We start from the raw sequence: 19,657 nt of genomic DNA, 5'->3' as shown, positions 1-19,657 counted from the left end.
TTGCTTTTGTAAAATTATACTAAATTCGTTAGTTTGTTTGATTGGGTAAAAAATCCGCATTTTTGAAGCAAATCGGCACTTTACAATTTTAAAGGTAAAATATAGGCCAATAAATCGGCAAATCTGGCAGGTCTGACTAAATAGACAAAGAGACACACAGACAGACGGACATACAGATTAATTTACTCTGGGTGTAATTCTGAGCCGATTGGTATACGCAGCACCAACCCATAATACTCTCACTATAGTAGTGTACGTCATAAAAATTATTTTGATTAAATGTCAGATATTCAGCACGTAGTAATACAAAGTAATGCCGACAAAACATGGCATCTGCCCGACAATTCGTGTTACCCGGGATAAATAATTATATTCTACTAATATTTGATTACATGATTAAACACTTTAAGTGGATTAATATTTATTTACATAATTTCTTTGAAAAAAGACAATATAAAGTTCAAAAGTTTTCAACAAATATTCCAAATACTTATGTTATTAAAACCTAGCCCATCTTTCTCATTTGAATAAACATGCATATATGCAATAAATCGATCGTATGAAAAAAATCGACCTTTCTCTTTTACAGTTTGAAAGGATGATAGTCTGACAGACAGTTGATTTGAGTAGACCACACAATTGCTAACAATGTATTTGAATTAAAAATCCATAATGACAAACAAAACAAAAATTCAAAATAGTTTTTTTACTTTTATTTTTATATTAAAATTTTCCTTTAACTATAAACCAAAGCTATTATATTGTTTTCTCTAAACAAACAATAACAGCCAGAAGCTAAGTGATGAAAATTTGTTAAATTGTTATTAAAAGAAGAAAAAAATTAAGTCCATAGAAATTATAGTTATATTGTTAAGATAATAAAAGAATAAGTAATAGAAATCAGCAACGAACAAAAGACACTCCCAAAATATAGAAAATGTTAGAAGACATCAAAAAATATAATAAAATCTATTAAAAAGTGTTTGAAATGATTAATTTGTAAATAGATGAAAATTTTTGTATATTATTTTATTGAAGAAGTTATGGAATTTATAAATACTTACAAAACATATAGCATATGTTTAGGCTTTATATAAATATTATATCAAAACTGTTATACAAAGTTTTATAATTATTATAATAGTAAACAATACCGTTTTAATATACTTCTCATATTATAATATTCGTGTGTAACGTAAGTTCGCATCGTTCAAATATTTTCTTTTATTTCAATATCTATAAAGCAGGGAAGATCAATATTGCCATTACATAGCATGCGTGATAGGGTAAGAAAATTCTTCTGACGCAAAGTTTTTACAAGAGATTACATAGCACGCGTGATAGGGTAAGAAAATTTTGATGATGCAAAGTTTATACACATACACTATAGGTTCAATTCTTCTTCTTTTTAAAATAAGCAATATCAGTTGGTTTGATTATTCAAAACATAAAATGGGGGGACCATCAGCAAGGTCGTAGCACCCTTTTCATGAATTATATACATAACTTCGTTTATCTTGGAAACTATTTAACATTCATGAAACATTTTGGCTAATAAATTGGGGGGAGGAGCACCTCCTATATTAATTGAATACAAAAATTTTTTTGTCTGGGATTTAATTCTTTTGTCTGGGATTTTACTAAAATTTTGCTCAAAGATCTTTAATATTTATCTTATTGATTTTCATCAAAGGTGGTCTTGAAACTACCGTATGAATTAAATAGAAAAATTCTTTGTACCTAAAATATTATAAGATCTAGAATCTTCAAATTTCATGAAGAACTCTGACTTTCATGTAAACATTTAGGGAAACTAGGTGGAATGCTACCTCCCATATGAATCTGGGAGACTAATAGATTATTCTCATTTTTCATAGATTACAGTAAAATCTTAATTAACAAACTTGCAATAGTTTGGCCCCACCCATATATTAAACATTAATATATATTGCTTTTAGGGTAGCAAAGCTTAGTGAGTAAAAATTTATAAAAATTTGTAAATATTGCTTTTAGGGTAGCAAAACTTAGTGAGAAAAATTTGTAAAAAATTAAATTTGTCCGACAGATGGCGTCGAATTTTTAGACATTTTCCCTAAGCCGGTAAACCGATCCTTTTAAAATTTGAGAGGCATATAGATATTTAAGTGAAGAGTACATCTGGCCAATAAAACGCCTGCAAATATATACTTTATGGAACCAACAATGGACAATTTGATGTTCTGTGATATACACACTCCGGCTTTTTGGTGATGAGTGTACAAAATCACAATTCTCTTGACATATATATAACATACATATATACTTAACGCAAATTTAAAAACGAAAATAATTAAAACTTTTAATATTATCAATATTTTAAATAACTTTTTATTATTATTTTATAGAACAAAATCTAATTAATTACGCTTTTTTAACATCATCAGAGAAACTTTTCGTAATAAAATTAACCTGCAGACAAGGTGTAGTACTATTAATGCCCTTAAATGGATTAACAATTTTATCGCCTGTCAAATCGTCATCGGCCAAATGCCATGCCATTTGATAAGGACACCGACCCTTAATAATGCTTGTATCCTCATTATCACAGGACACGCAAAAATCATGACCAGCCAAACAATTCTCAATCAAACCATTTACCTCACCCATTGTGGAGAATGTTTGATAAACATGGGCTGAATAACAATCGAAAGCTTCATCGATTTTAGTATTTGAACTGCATTCGGCCGTAGTCATTTGTGAATAAAATGTATTGGTGTTGGTATTGAAATAGGTGGTAGTGGTTTTGATCTGAATTTAAAATAAAAATTTTACATAAATTATATTTCTTTTTTGTTTAAGTTCCACTTACCGCCATTGAGGCACAATTTTTATATTTAGTTTCATCTTTCTCAAATTTCCGCTTACAGTCCTTGAGAGAATTATTAAATGGATTATTATAATGATTGCGTAAATTTTTCAAGGTATTTTCCGCGTTATTGAGCACCGATGAAAATGCTGTATTGGCTTTATTAATGCAAGTTTTTAGATTTACTTTCAAAACATTATCAGCTGGTATTTTGCCACGATATTTTTCAACACACACATCATTGACATCACCCAACATTTCCATGGGATCCAATTTATCTTTCATATCGCGTAATTTAACATCCATAACAGCATCATAATATTCGATTACTTCTAAACGTAATTCAAATTTCTTACGAAAATCCTCCAAATATTTATCCAAGGTACGCATTTGTTCCTCAAATTGTCGCTGATATTGTAAAATATAATTATCCACCTTGGCTGTTGGACTATTGGTGACATACATGGCCTCAGGCATGAACTCTATTTTGCTCTGTGTAAGAAATTCAATTAAATTTTATTAAAAATTTAGAAAATTCCACCTACCTGTACTCCTGTGCTCCATGCCATTAGTACCACAATTAATAATAAAAATTTCATTTTGTTTTTCTATGTTCCGCTTTTCCAATACTATTTTGCTGACAAAAACTTATTGAAATATTTGTTTTCAATTCGTGTTCAACTCTTTTTATATGCAAAAATTTTCAAGTTCAATTTCATGTTTATAATTTCTACTCATAAATAAATATTTACTGATAGTGTGTTTTTGCTTTCCTTCATTAATGCTATACGCATTATTTCTAAAGTGATAAGCTTTTATTCTAAAATTTCTTCCATCGAATGCATTTTATTTATAATAATTACTCAAACTATGTATTTACATTTTATAAATTTTTGTTACATTTATTTCCGAGTTTTTCTTTTAATTCTTATCTCTGTTTGGGATTTTGTAAAAAACACTTATTTTAAAAAAGTGAATCACCTGAATAGCAAATAAGAGAATATGTGTTCATTAATAACTATATTCTTAATATGTTCGTCAGTCTAAATATTTTTAAACCAGACAGTATTTTCGAACTTTTAATTGAGAAACTGTTTTCTATAACACTTTCGAAACATTCAATCTTTTTTTTCGATTTTACCCAAATACAAAACATTTAAATATAAATGTTTTCACCAGTTATAAGTACACTGCTTCAAGTGTCAACCACAACCTACACCACTTTAGTGGGGAGGGTATGTACTGATGTTTATAACGCACAGTAATATTGGTCCTATACCCACCTCAAAGTAAACCAATCGGATCAGAATAATTTTCTGAGTCAATTAAGCTATGTCCGTCCGTCTGTCTGTCTGTCTGTCCGTCCATGTAAACCTTGTAATCAAACTACAGGTCGCAGATTTGAAGATAATTCAATGAAATTTACTTCATGATCTTCTATTGCTCAGGGACTAAGTCTATTGAAAATGGTTAACATCGGTCCATTACTACAGAACTCGCCGAATAGAGCTTTTAAGTTCATAATTATGTACACAATTTTATTCAACAATAAATAGCTTAGATAACATATATCTGAGGCATTTTACAATTCAACTTAAATGTTTTATAATGAAAACTAAATCACATTTTAATTTTGTAACAGATGAAGTCTATTATGGTCCGCCTCGCCCGACTATAATTTCTTTCTTGTTTTTATTTATAATCAATTTATTTATTTGAATTAAAACTTTATTTCGACATTTTATATTTCAATAATTACAACCGTACCTCCCGAATAGGGCCTTTGTTAAATGTTTTATTATGTTGACAAATATCGGCAGAATATACGATTAAATTCTACGTAGTTAACTTTAATGTAGACTTAAATTAAAATTTATAAGGATAGGCCCATATTAACCTCTACACCCATTTGAGCCTTCTCCTTTTTTGTAATTGGTAACATGGTGACTGGTGAAGGGTATAATATGGTCGACCATACCCGACTATACTTTTCCACTTGTTAAATATAGTTCTCGTAAGTTTCGGACTTATGTTCTATTAACTCAGTTAGTTAGTTAGTTAGTTAGTTAGTTAGTTAGTTAGTTAGTTAGTTAGTTAGTTAGTTAGTTAGTTAGTTATTTAGTTAGTTAGTTAGTTAGTTAGTTAGTTAGTTAGTTAGTTAGTTAGTTAGTTAGTTAGTTAGTTAGTTAGTTAGTTAGTTAGTTAGTTAGTTAGTTAGTTAGTTAGTTAGTTAGTTAGTTAGTTAGTTAGTTAGTAAGTTAGAAAGCTAGTAAGTTAGTAAGTAAGTAAGTTAGTTAGTTAGTTATTTAGTTATTTAGTTATTTAGTTATTTAGTTATTTAGTTATTTAGTTATTTAGTTATTTAGTTATTTAGTTATTTAGTTATTTAGTTATTTAGTTATTTAGTTATTTAGTTATTTAGTTATTTAGTTATTTAGTTATTTAGTTATTTAGTTATTTAGTTATTTAGTTATTTAGTTATTTAGTTATTTAGTTATCTAGTTATTAAGTTATTTAGTTATTTAGTTATTTAGTTATTTAGTTATTTAGTTATTTAGTTATTTAGTTATTTAATTATTTAATTATTTAGTTATTTAGTTATTAAGTTATTTAGTTATTTAGTTATTTAGTTATTTAGTTATTTAGTTATTTAGTTATTTAGTTATTTAGTTAGTTAGTTAGTTAGTTAGTTAGTTAGTTAGTTAGTTAGTTAGTTAGTTAGTTTGTTTGTTAATTAGTTAGTTAGTTAGTTAGTTAGTTAGTTAGTTAGTTAGTTAGTTAGTTAGTTAGTTAGTTAGTTAGTTAGTTAGTTAGTTGGTTGGTTGGTTGGTTGGTTGGTTGGTTGGTTGGTTGGTTGGTTAGTTGGTTAGTTGGTTAGTTGGTTAGTTAATTAGTTAGACTTAAGTCGGAGGTCCACACTACGCGTCTTCGCGTCAAAACGTTACACTCATTTCATTTAGCTATTATTTATTGTTTCATCATTAAAACCATTTTAATTGACAAATACGTATAAAATAAAGATTATAAAATGTCAAAATCAGCTGAAATGTTTGTGCCCCGCCTCTGAATCTTATAAAAGTAGGACGTAGTTATAATTTAAGCATTATACGCGTCAAAGCATTTTAAGCTTTTGTGCTTGTAACTTTTAGCATACAAATACATTGATTCTACTTTTTTGAAAGACGCAAAGAATGCGATAATGCGTTTTATCCAGCCTTACATGTAACGATTTCACCATACAATAACTCGAATCCTTTATTGAACTTTATCAAAGTTCAATCCTTTGATAAAGTGTCAGTTGATCTCTGGATTAAAAATTGATTATCCTATTAGCTGTCTTTTGCAATTAAACTAGAATTTTGTGGATTTTTTTTACAACTGCTCTCTTTTGATAAGTTCAGTTCGATACGGAAATTAGACATTTTTGGTCTATAGTTTCCCACGAACACTAATAAATAAATTGAAACCACCCAAAACAAGTTGTATAAAAATTTAAAATAAAAATTTTATTTAAAAACTCAAGCCTAAAAACTGATTAAAATAGCGCACATGTAAAATCACCAGTAATTAATAAATTCCATATACACATAATCTATAATTATCTAATATTATTTAAACATAATACCAAACAGACTTAATAACACTAAACTAATACAGTTTTATTAATAAGCAATTAATTGACTCATTGCGACCATAAAATGGATTTGTCATCGAGAAATTTTTATGATCGACATGAGCTTGACGCATATAGAAAACATCGGAACAAAAATCTTCACTATTATTTAAATTCTCCAAACATTTATTAATTAAAGTATTGGCCTCCGCCACCAAAGATAAAGTACGATTTTGAGCCAAAAAACTGCAATCTATGGCCTTTTTTATAAAAGTATTGGCGCTACATTGAGCAGACTCGATTTGTGTGTTAAAGGTTTTCTGATTACTGAGTGTTACAACATTAACCGATGAAATCTGGAGAACAAATAAATATATAGTTTAATGGACATAATTAAATTAATTCGTAAAACTATAAAACTTACCAAACCCGTTAAGCAATTGGTATAATTAAAAGTCATCATATTGGCATGTTTTGTGGCACAATTTTTAATTTCCTTCTCAAAATTATTTCTATAATAATTTTGTAAATTATTTCTAGTTGTTAGGGGTGGGTTCAATAAATTATTCAATTGATTTTTGGCCGTGGTAACGCAAGCTTGCATTGAAGTTTTGGTGGCTTCAATTGTGGGTATTCTAGGACGATATTTAGTTACACAATGTTTACTAAAATCGCTTAAGATTTCCATGGGATTAAGTAGTTCATCATTGATTTTCAAACTATCTACTAACATTTCCAATTGAATATCGAGAGTGTTGAGGCGTCCATTAAAAAGTTGCTTAAAAATTTCCATTTGATGATCAAATTCTTTAATCGTTCTGTCATATTGTCTTTTATTAATGCTTATATAATCATCACTGCGAAATGAGGAGTTATAAGAGGTATTGCTACTGAATACTTCACAGTTATTAAGCTACGAAAATATATTTATCTGTTAACAATTGATTTTTTTACAATATTCTTTTTTATTTCACCTTTAAAATTGCAAATAGTCCACAACACACCAAAATTAGTTTATAGTGCAGCATTTTTTATTTTAAATGTGACTTTATGTCTTGAAATATTCAATTAAAACTGAATGCTTTCTCAAAAATAATTCATTAAATACTGTAAATAATAAATTATAAAAAAAAACATAAAAATCCCCTTAATGTCTTGTGTTATCTGTTTCATGAGCCAACGAGAGTAATCTTGAGAAAGCTTATTTCTCCCCAAATTGTATTCTTATCAGTTTCTTAATGAAAGCGAAAACTTTCAATTTATTTAGAATTTGGAATTTTATTACAAATGCTATTTAGAGGACGTAGGTCGATTTGTAAGTTAATTTTGAATGTTTTAATACATATATCAATAAAGAAAGATTAATGGAGTCGGTTTTACCGACCTATCACATTCTTAAATTTACATTATTTAAGTCATTACTTTAAAACGATAATGATTTTATGAGTAAGTACTTACCACGCTCGCTTACAAATAAGTAGTCAGTTAAGTACTAAGATATATAAATCTTTTCGTTTTTGTTTAGAAGTAAGCACTTATGTACATGGTAAGCTATTAAGTAATGACAAGCAAAAAATCGACAATACTTGCAATTTTAACATACCTATTAGCATACTTATAAATGATTGAGGCGAGGATCCACGGGGGGAATGAAATTTCCAACGTGACCTATTTCAAGCTATCACATTCTTAAAGTAAATGATTCAATTATTATTAAACAAATTTATTTCATAGTAAAATCAACAACCAAATACAATAAATATAATATTGTAGTTTGAAACGCCATCTATACGTGATATTTACGATTAGTGTATATAGTAACGAAACTCCAATAGTCAATCAATTATTCAATAAATAATTAATTTTATTATTGTACATTTTAAGCCCATTATTAGAATTTTTATCAAAAGCGTATTTACCTGTTCATTTGGGTGGACCGAAGAACAGCGTTTTTAGGAATCCCATAGAATCTCTATATTAAACACTACAAACACCTTTTAGATTAAAAGGTATTCATTAGAATATTCAATTATTCTAGGTTTTGTTTTATTCGGTTTATTCGACAAATAATTATTTGGGGTTTTTTAGTTGGCCGGTTAATAATTGGATAATTCAAAATTATTCGGTTAATCGAATAAAAGGCAAATTAATGTATGTTGTTCTAATAATTATTTCTTTTCTACAATATTTTTCTTCCAATAACAAACAAAATTATAATTTTCTACTACTTTCAATTCAATTCTATTAATTTTTATCTCAAATATTAAAAACTAGCATACCCTGTGTGCTTCGCTACCCTTAAATTAAATACATTCAAAATTTTGTTTACTTTTATAGAAAATTAAAATTTCTTAAACATTTTTTAATGTTTCAGTTTTATACGTTCAGTATCATCGGAAAAACGAAAAAGTACAATAATCTCCTCAATAAATTCTCATTTAATAAGGACCGTGTGTTCCGGTTAACCATTATAAAGAATCTAAAAGCTACTATTTGAAGAATAGAAAAGTACCAAATAGTTCCCACTTACAGAATACTATTCAGTCAAGACCATGTATGTTAAAATTAATGTTCCTAGGTTGAATATTTTAGAAAATTAAAAAAGAACAATTTATGAGATAAAAAGTACTAAAAAGTTGTCTCTTAAAGAATCTTATTCAATGAGAACTGTGTATGTTTAATAATCATGTATTTTGAGTTCATATTAAAGAACATACAAAGAGTATCATTTGAAGGAAAAAAAGTACCAATATACCAATAAATTTTATCTAAGTGGAAAGTACTAATAAAAAGAGTACAATTTTTACCCTTTTTGTTTAGAAATATACTTTTTCGAGAATTAAGTTTACAAAATATTTCGTATTTAAATCTATATATCACAGAAAAAACTCAAACGCTTCAAATCTGCATTCATTTGTTACAGAAAATAGTGCTTTCAAAAAGTACCAACCAATAATGAAAAATTTCCCGTTTTTTCTTTTTGGTACTTTTTCCCCCAGTGAAATAGCAAACATTTTATTACAATAAATATTACAGAGTTAGTCCCTAATTTAATAAGAATAATTCAATAAACCGAAAAAGTTTTCTTAATGTGATAAAAAAGTACCATAAATACAGTTTTCTCCCTTTTACACACAAAAAGGAGTAAATTTTAAAAAAGTACGAAACAAGTGTCTCATAATTTTAAAGGTTGTATCCAAAATATTTAGAAAAATAAGATTATGTTAATTAGTTCAATAGTTATAAAGGTCCAAAAAATGTACCAAAATCACCTTTGTTACACATTTTGACCCCTTAAAAATACGAATTTCAAAAAAGTACCAGACACCCATCTGCTCATTTTAAGAGTAGATACAAGTGCATTTAAAATTTTTCTTGTATTACTAATATTGTGTAAGATAATTAAGAAAACCTGTTTTACCCGTTTTCCCCTTTTTACCCGTAAATGTTCAAATTTTCAAAAATCCCTCCTTAGTGGTTCTACATAAATAAAAACACATTTACTGTTAAAATTTCATGATTCTAGGTTCAGCAGTTTGGGCTGTACGATGATGAATCAATCAGTCAGTAACGCTACTCTTTTATATATATAGATTATTTATTTTCATTTGAAATCCTCTCTTATATAAAGAAATTATGTTTATTAAACTTATGTTTTGGAGATTTATCAACGAGTTCCAGAATTTATACGTTTCAATGAACTAGTATTGCTGAAGAACTTATTAGAAATACTTTAGAAACAAAAGCCTGTTCCTATTTCAATTAGCCCCTATACAACTGAACCCGCCAAATAGGGTTTTTAAGTTCATAATTATGTTTAATATACTCGTATCTCAACAAAAAGCAGCAAAACCAAATTCTATAATTAATTAAAGGCCTCATTTGACCCTTGCCCCTATAAAAAGCCCCTTTCAAAATTTAACTTAAATGACCATATTTTTATTCAACAATTCAATGACTTACATAAGTATATCTGAGGCAAGGTACAATTCAACTTAAATGCTTTATTATAAAAACTAAATCACGTTTTATTCGTATACAGATGTTTTTTTAATTCGATGATTCTCTACATAATTGGCTGCAAACCCATTGGAAAAAAATAAAATAATGTTATTGATAACGACCACACATTACCAGATAACTTACTACCAAAATTTTAAGATTTTTTGTTGGGTATTTATTTGCATACATTAATAGATAACAAATTACCTAGAAAACTACCGATTTAGGTCACAATTTTTAAATAATTTCCTTGAAATTGTATAATTTTTTTTCAACTTTTAATACCTTAATGCCACAATTGTGCGAATGGTATTATGTGTTTGTGCAGATGTTTGCGACACCCAAAAATGCTGGTTTTACGTTTTTAACTACTCCCGACGAAAAAAAATCATTACTCACAAAAAAGACTGTAATGCCAAGAAAATTTGACATAAATGAGTCTTGCTTAATTCTCCCTACCAAATTTTATGAGGATCGGCCCATAATTGACCCTCAGTTATAGTCCCTCCAAAAAATAATTAAAATAAATAAATAAAAATAATTAATAACATTAGAGGACCCAAGATATCGGCGAGATCCGAATAATTCTGTTAGACATGTTTTCGAGAAGAAAATCAGCAAAATCGGTCCATAAATACCGGAGATATGAGCAAAAATCCGAGACAACCTCTGAAAATTTCATAAAAAAATTTAGATTTTTTCATGCTCAGACAGAAATTGCAAAAAACAAAAACAAAATATTTAATAATACAGTAAATTTTGTTATTGTGCGCATGTTTATAAAAACAAGACAAGGTATTTTTCTATATTAATGAACCCGGAAACATGAAATTAAGTATGTAGCGCCCGGATTGGACAAGAAAAAATCAAAGGATATTTTTATACCCACCATCAAAAAAGATGGGGGGTATATTGTTTTTGTCATTCCGTTTGTAACACATTGAAATATTCGTCTAAGACCCATAAAAGTATATATATTCTGGGTCCTTATTAGATTCTAAGACGATCTAGCCATGTCCGTCCGTCTGTCCGTCTGTCTGTCTGTCTGTTGAAAACACGATAGAGTCCAAACAGAAGTAGCTAGCGAGCTGAAATTTTGCACAGTTACTTATAGTTGACTCAGTTCGTTTGGTATTGAAAATGGGCAATATCGGTCCACGATTTCGCCTAGCCCCCATATAAGGCCCCTCTTAGAAAATGACATTATCGCCCATAACTTACTAACAAAAGCATCAATAGCGGTATAATTCGGCACAAACATGTTTTATGGGGACATAAATCTTTTCGTAGAATTTTATAAGGATCGGTCAATAATTGACCCTACCCCCCATATAAAGTACCCTTCGGAAAATGACTTTATCGCTCACAACTGACTAACAGAAGCAGCAATAGCGGTGTAATTCGACAAAAACATGTTTTATGGTGACATAAATCTCTTCGTAGAATTTTATAAGGATCGGTCCATAATTGACCCTACCCCCCATATAAAGTCCCCTTCAGAAAATGACTTTATCGCCCATAACTGGCTAAGAGAAGCATCAATAGCAATGAAATTCGGCACAAACATGTTCTACGGGAACATAAATCTCTTCGTAGAATTTTATAAGGATCGGTCCATAATTGACCCTACCCCCCATACAAAGTCCCCTTCAGAAAATGACTTTATCGCCCATAATTGACTAACAGAAGCATCAATAGCGGTATAATTCGGCACAAACATGTTTTATGAGGACATAAATCTCTTCGTAGAATTTTATAAGGATCGGTCAATAATTGACCCTACCCCCCATATAAAGTCCCCTTCAGAAAATGACTTTATCGCTCACAACTGACTAACAGAAGCATCAATAGCGGTGTAATTCGGAACAAACATGTTTTATGGTGACATAAATCTCTTCGTAGAATTTTATAAGGATCGGTCCATAATTGACCCTACCCCCCATATAAAGTCCCCTTCAGAAAATGACTTTATCGCCCATAACTGGCTAAGAGAAGCATCAATAGCAGTGAAATTCAGCACAAACATGTTCTACGGGAACATAAATCTCTTCGTAGAATTCTATAAGGATCGGTCCACAATTGACCCAACCCCCCATACAAAGTCCCCTTCAGAAAATGACTTTATCGCCCATAACTGCCTAACAGAAGCATCAAGAGAGGTTTTATTTCGCACAAACATGCTTTATGAGGACATAAATCTCTCCGTAGAATTCTATAAGGATCGGTCCATAATTGACCCTAACCCCCATATAAAGTCCCCTTCGGAAAATTACTTTATCGCCCATAACTGGTTAAGAGAAGCATCGATAGCAGTGAAATTCGGCACAAATATGTTTTACGGAAACTTAAATCTCTTTTTAGAATTTTATAAGGATTAGTCTATAATTGACCCTATCCCACCTATAAGGTCCCTTTCAGAAAACGACTTTAATGCTCATATCTACCTTAAGAAGCATATATATAACAATAATATTCGACATACAAAAGTTTTATAGCAACTAAAATCATTTTCATAAATTTTATAAGGATGGGTCCATTATTGTCTGACCCCCCAAATAAGGTCCCCTTTAGGAAATGAATTCATCGCTCATTACTACAAAATTCTACATAAACAAGTTTCGTGCGAGCCAAAATCTCCCTATCAATTTTTATAAGGATCGATCCTTAAAATCCTTTTCTCCCATATTAGGTCGCCTTGACTTTAATGCTCATATCTGCTCATAACATATATATAAAGCAATAAAATTCGACATAAAAAGTTTTATAGGAACTAAAATCATTTTCTTGAATTTAATGAGAATGGGTCCATAATTGAACCTACCAAGGTCCCCTTCTGAAAATGATTTTAAGACTTATTACTGACTCAAAAATGTGAGTACATCAGTAAAATTCTACATAAACATGAATGATTTGATGGTGGGTATATAAGATTCGGCATGGCCGAATTTAACACTCTTACTTGTTCGTTCTGCAAAATGAACTTTTAGAATTTTCTGTAATATTGAACCTAAAAACATAAAAATAAGTATGTAGAGTTGGAATTAGGTGTGAACCGGGAAAAGTGATTTTTTCTACTATTGAACCTAGAAATATGAAATTAAGTATGTGTAGTCTTAATTATGTGAGAACCCATAAAAGGGAACTTTTTGGTATTTTTTCGTTTTTCAAAGAGTACTTTTTGAACATGGATTAGACGAGAACAAATCGATGGGGATTTTTTGGTACTTTTTCGTTCTGCAAAAGGTACTTTCTGATTTTTTAATAATATTGAACCTGGAAACATGAAATTAAATATGTAGAGACGGAATTTGGTGAGAACCGGAAAAAGTGAACTTTTTGGTAATTTTTTGTTTTTTAAAAGTTCCTTTTTGAATTTTTTATAATATTGAACCTAGAAATATGAAATTGGGTATGTGGAGTCTTAATTAGGTAAGAACCCCAAAAAGGGAACTTTTGGGTTCTTTTTCGTTTTTCAAAAGTATCTCTTTTGAATTTTCTATGATATTGAATCTAGAAACAATAATTAAAGCATGTTGAGCTCATAGAAAGTGGTGTAATAGCGGACTTTTTAGTACTGACTGTTTTTAACACACCATGGTGAAGGGTATATAAAATTCGGCACAACCGAATATAGAACTCTTACTTGCTTTTTTAATTTTCTTTGAATTTTTTTAATCCTGTTATAAGCAAACACTAATGTCACTAGGTTCCTGTCTTATTGTGAGTATCGGGCGGTGTAAAAGATCAATCAATTAAAAATTAAATTACTAACGAATAAAAATATATTATATTGTCTTCTTGACATCTTCTATGTAACGCAATACTTTATTATGTTTTAGGTCCTTTTGAGACGGTAACACGTAATGTACCGCGAAATACAACTTTCTGATAGTTATATCACATCGAATCACGTCTTATTCACGTATACATTAGTATATAGTTAATACTGTCACTATCCATCTGGAATTTGTTTAAAGATTGAATATTTTGTTATCAACTCGGTTTCCACCGATCTACCATTGACATAAACATGTTCTTTATGCCTAGTTTATGGACTAGGTTATAGACATGAAAATTCCAGTTTATACTGTATTAAAGTTTTAACAGATAGATAAATTGAAGGTCGTCTTAGAAAATCTCATGGCCAATACCCAAAAAAAAATCTTTTTATGCAATTATAATTTATTTTTATAAAAAAATTATTTTTATTACAAACACAACTTGATATATTTATCTAATTTAATGTCTTCAACAACAAACAATCAGTCACATCATAACGTCCATAGAAAACATTACTCATTAATGGATTGTTATAATCGATCTCAGAACGTTCCAAAAATTTAACAGCAGAACATGAATAACCTTGATTTGTGCAAGGTTTGCAATTGTCAAGGCCCTGTAAGCATCTATCTGTCAAGATATTGATCTCAGCTATGGCAGAGGTTGCTTGATTTTGTGTGGAATAACTGCACTGGAAAGCTGTATCGGTATTGGTATAAGCTTTAATTTGGGCGGTTTGCATTTGTTTGTCAAATGTCTTACGATTGTTGGCTGTATAAGCATTAGCATTGGATACCTTAAAGAGAATTTAAACTTATATTATATGTATATATGAAAAATGTATTTTTTTCAACTTACTGCATTCATTACACATGTATTGTAATCGCCAATTTGTATCTTACAACTTTGTAAGTTACCTTCGAATTTGTATTTATAATAGTTATCTAAGGATGTTCTAGTATCAAAAGCTGGTACCACCAAATAATCAGTTTGGCTATTAGCGGTAGTATAACACAAATTGATTTTTTGTTTGGTAATAATCACATTGGGTAACTTTGAACGATACTTTTGAACACATTGTTGACTTAAGATTTCAAGGCTATTTAAACGTTTCTCTGTCTGACCAATACTATCGACTAGCATGTCCAGACGTTTCGGAATCACCTGTAGACTAGCCTTATATGTTTGTTTAAATACTTCTAATCGCTGATCATAATCTCGTATATTTTGAGCATATTGCTGTTTATTTTGATAAATATATTCTTCAATATTGTTGTTCACTTGTTGAGCATGTACACTTGCCACAGCTCCAATAAGCAATGCTATAGCCACAATCTTATACATACTATTTTAATACCTTATAGTGCGTGTTCTTCACAAAGGGTTTTTAATTACTGAATTAAAAATAATATAGTTTGTTTACTTTATAGCCGAATAAATTTTAAAAACTATGCCTTTTTATCAGTAATACTTTGTTGATTTCTTTATCTTCATAGTGACGTTTTCCAATGAAAATTTTTTACTTATTAGCCATTGGCCAGTTTCTACTTTTATCATATCAGTAAGAAAAATATTAATTTAATACATATTAGTAACACATGTTGGACAATTTTTAATTAACAACACCGTCCTTTACTCAAAGTAACGAACTAGATATTAGTCTAAAACTATAGATTTAATGAGATTTTTGTAAGAATCAGCAAACATCAGAAAAACACTTTTGACATTGTTTGAGCTGTAAAAGTAATTTAAAATATTTAAAAAAAAATGTAGCCAAACTGTGTTCACAGTTTTTGTAATTTCGTGATTCTGAATTATTTTATTCTATTTCGTAAGGATCAGAAGACATCAAAAACGCATATTAAACATTGTTTGAATAGTAAAATAATTTTAAAATATATTTCGAAAAATAAACTTCTCTAAAATGTTAAAGATCTATAAAAAGGACACAGAATCACCAAATGAAAAACTTAAAACGCAGTTCTGCACTATTAGATTTATAGTTTCAGACGTATGTCAACCGCTACAAGGAAAAAGGTTGTAAGCAGTTTCCTTATTTCCATGTGGTTGTAACTGCTAGGGTCCATTAATTTTTTAGTTTCAGACGTACATCATCCGCTTCAACGTGAAAGGTTGAAAACCGTTTCTTATTTCCCGTTTTTCGCAACAGCAATGACCCATTATTAACCCATATATACTCTACATAACATATTTTTATTATACGTTTGTGCTGCACTCTACGGGTTGCAATTTTCAGAAGAGTTGGTCCATACTCTTCTTTTGGACCAACGCTATTGAAAATTATTGAAGTCGGTACATTATTTCTCCTAGTCCCCATACAGCCTTAACTCCCGAATGGAGCCTTTGAGCTCATAACTAAGTTAAATATTCTATTATGTCAACAAAAATCTACAATACTTAGTTTTATAGAACTTTAAATGAATCTACCGATTTTTATAATGATCGGGACTCATTTGACCCTAGCCCATATACAAACTACCCTTCTGAAAATTACTTAAAGGTTAAAGTTCACTTTTAAACACTAATAACACGATTAAATTATACATAAATAACTTAAATTACATTACCAAAATTTATAAGGATTGGCCCATATTTACTCCTACTTCCTTATGAGCCCTCTTGTAGAAAATCTCTTTTTTGTTAACAAAATAGACAACAAGTAAAAAATATTCCAGAATAAAGTTAAAAAAATAAAATTAAATGCATTTTTAACAAAAATAATCAACATTTTTAACATACTGACTTGTGTAGGGTATCATATGGTCAGCCATGCCTCACTATACATTCATTATATTTTAGCTATGACTAATTGTAAACCGATACAGATCTAGGTTATTTAGTTTCTTTTGAGTGGTGGGAAGCACCGCACAGTACGTTGTCCTATAGACCAAAATCAAAAAATTTGTTGTTAAGAATATTAATAAAATATATTACATTAATATTGAAAACAAATTGAAACATTATTTTAAATTATAAATAAATATATAAATATTACATCTTGTATAGACAGATATTATAAATGGTTACAAACAAGACGAATATAAAACTATGATGTGTTAAAAAACAGTCAGTACGAAATTTATTATAAAAAATAAAAAAACCGAAATGCAATACGGTAAGGTACTAAAAAGTCCCCTTTTATGGGTTCTTACTTAATCCAGACTCAACATACTTAATTTCATGTTTCTACGTTCAATATTATAGTTATTTCAAAAAGTACCTTTTGAAGAACGAAAAAGTACCAAAAAGTCCCTATTTATGGAGTACCTTTTGTAAAACGAAAAAATACTAAAAAGTCTCCTTTTATATCTTCTCGTTTAATCGGGACTCTATAAACTTTATTTCACGTTTCTATGTTCAATATTATAGAAAATTCAAAAAGTACCATTTGTAAACGAAAAAGTACTAAAAAGTCCATTTTTGTAGGATTTTACCTAGTCAATCCCCTACATGCTAAATTTCATGTTTCTATGTTCAATATTATAGAAAATTCAAAAAGTGCCTTTGTAGAACGAAAAAGTACCAAAAAAGTCCTCTATTATGTGTTCTCGCCTAATCCGGACTCTACATACTTAATTTCATATTTCTAGGTTCAATATTATAGAAAATTCAAAAAGTATTTTTTGTAGAACGAAAAAGTACCAACAAGTAAAAGTGTTATATTCGGCTATGCCGAATCTTATATAACCATCATCAAACCTCGTTTGACTCGAATGAAACTTAATTATGTCGGATATCATCTATATACTCGTATATTTAGGCCAGTTATAAGCGTTAAACTAATTTTCTGAAGGGAACCTTATATAGGGGGTTAGGGTCAATTATAGGTCGATCTTCATACAATTTCGTAGACAGAATTTGGTTAGTATTAAATTTACTTGTATCGAATTTCATCACTACACTTGTATTTTGAAGCCATTAATGACAATTGCAGTCATTTTCTGAAGGGGACCTTATATAAGGGGTAGGGTCTCTAGACCAGACGTCGGCGCTAGTATTGTTCTGACAACGAAGATTTTCGGCAAATTACATGTACACAACACGATCGCATACGAACCTCTAAACAAGAGTATCAAAAATACAAATATTTTATTTACTTAGTTGCTTGACAGCATTCAACAAAGCAATTTGATGTCGCTTTGTTAAAGAAATTGCAAACACAACTTAAAAAAAAAACAAAAACAACTTGCAAAAGCAAGAGCATAATTTACAAAAACAACGTACACTCTAAATAATTTTCTAGAATGCATAACAATAATAAAAGTAAAAGTAAATAAGTTAATCTTGTTTCATAATTTTTTTGTACATTTTAATTTGAAATGTTGTTTCTATGTGAAGAAATTATCATTCTTAAGTACATTGATTACACATTGTTTATAAATATTCGCATTTTACAATAATGCAATTTAATCTTCAAAATTAAAAATAACCAAATATTTTTTTCAGTGCAATTTCAATGAAAAAATGCCAATAGTGTGTGTGTAGTGGTGATTTTTTTATCCGTCTCTCTATCCGCCGGTATATGCTCTAGGCCCTCTAGCTCTTTTTATTCGGACTCTATCGTGCTTTCAACAGACAGACAGAGAGACGGACAGACATGGCTAGATCGGCCATGTGTTACAAACGGAATGACAAAAGATGGGGGTATCTTTTTGATGGTGGGTATAAAAAAGCACCAGACACCTATTGCCTATGATTTCAAACATATGACGACATAAATATTCTTTTTTTGATATCTACATTTGTTTAAAAGATTTTATAATACCAAATTTATCTTCGCTCCGATTTTTCTGAAAAATTGAATTATTATTAACTTGGTAAAGGCGTACTTGTGTACTAAAATTTATTTTTCTACGATGACTCCTTCTTTTGTCCATTAATGGTATGGAGGACAACGTACTGTGAGCCGGGACTTTTAAAAATAAATTAATGAGTAACGACTATTCGTGTGCATAGAAAATTTATTTACTGGCCATTTTGTAATGACTTATATAACTTATTATTTGTAAGCAAACGTGGAAAGTAGTTGTCAATTCAATCGCAAAATTTAATAATCAAAATGTTGGAATAATGTTAAAATCTAACATGAGAGAACGTGACTGATCTGAGCCTCTATAAGTGTAGAATTATTCTCCGAAAATCTTTACAATCGTTATACATATAAAGGAAACTGTCGCCTACATAAAAACTCTTAAGGTTTTGTCTGGTCTAGTGCCGGTCTTTCCCGTTATTAGTATTAACACATACATACATATATATTGCTGTTTTTACATATTGTGCATTATATAGAACCCAAAATATACTTCTAATATGTTTCTAATAAAAATATGGTGCTTTGTAATAGTTCCACAATGCAAATTATATTTAAATATAAACAAATGTTACAATTTATTTAA

General features: G+C 29.5%; 3 protein-coding genes across 3 annotated transcripts; all 3 read right to left on the bottom strand.

Annotated features, from left to right (window-relative positions):
- Window positions 1–2,342: 2,342 nt before the first annotated feature.
- Window positions 2,343–3,569, bottom strand: LOC111684543. Its single transcript, XM_023446731.2, has 3 exons — window positions 3,391–3,569; window positions 2,849–3,337; window positions 2,343–2,787 (listed from the first exon to the last, which is right to left on the bottom strand). The coding sequence occupies exons 1-3, from the start codon at window positions 3,442–3,444 to the stop codon at window positions 2,401–2,403; spliced, it is 930 nt and encodes a 309-aa protein (XP_023302499.2). The 5' UTR covers window positions 3,445–3,569; the 3' UTR covers window positions 2,343–2,400.
- Window positions 3,570–6,320: 2,751 nt separating this feature from the next.
- Window positions 6,321–7,590, bottom strand: LOC111684544. The gene is made up of 3 exons (XM_023446732.2): window positions 7,433–7,590; window positions 6,883–7,371; window positions 6,321–6,814 (listed from the first exon to the last, which is right to left on the bottom strand). The coding sequence occupies exons 1-3, from the start codon at window positions 7,484–7,486 to the stop codon at window positions 6,494–6,496; spliced, it is 864 nt and encodes a 287-aa protein (XP_023302500.2). The 5' UTR covers window positions 7,487–7,590; the 3' UTR covers window positions 6,321–6,493.
- Window positions 7,591–14,637: 7,047 nt separating this feature from the next.
- Window positions 14,638–15,611, bottom strand: LOC111684541. Its single transcript, XM_023446730.2, has 2 exons — window positions 15,099–15,611; window positions 14,638–15,036 (listed from the first exon to the last, which is right to left on the bottom strand). Exons 1-2 carry the CDS (start codon window positions 15,582–15,584, stop codon window positions 14,695–14,697), a joined length of 828 nt encoding a protein of 275 aa, XP_023302498.2. The 5' UTR covers window positions 15,585–15,611; the 3' UTR covers window positions 14,638–14,694.
- Window positions 15,612–19,657: the final 4,046 nt, after the last annotated feature.

This window comes from Lucilia cuprina, chromosome 4 (assembly GCF_022045245.1).
Source record: "Lucilia cuprina isolate Lc7/37 chromosome 4, ASM2204524v1, whole genome shotgun sequence".
In the NCBI taxonomy this organism is placed as follows: domain Eukaryota; kingdom Metazoa; phylum Arthropoda; class Insecta; order Diptera; family Calliphoridae; genus Lucilia; species Lucilia cuprina.
Note: the sequence above shows the minus strand (reverse complement) of the source record. Positions and strands in the feature narration are given on the sequence as shown.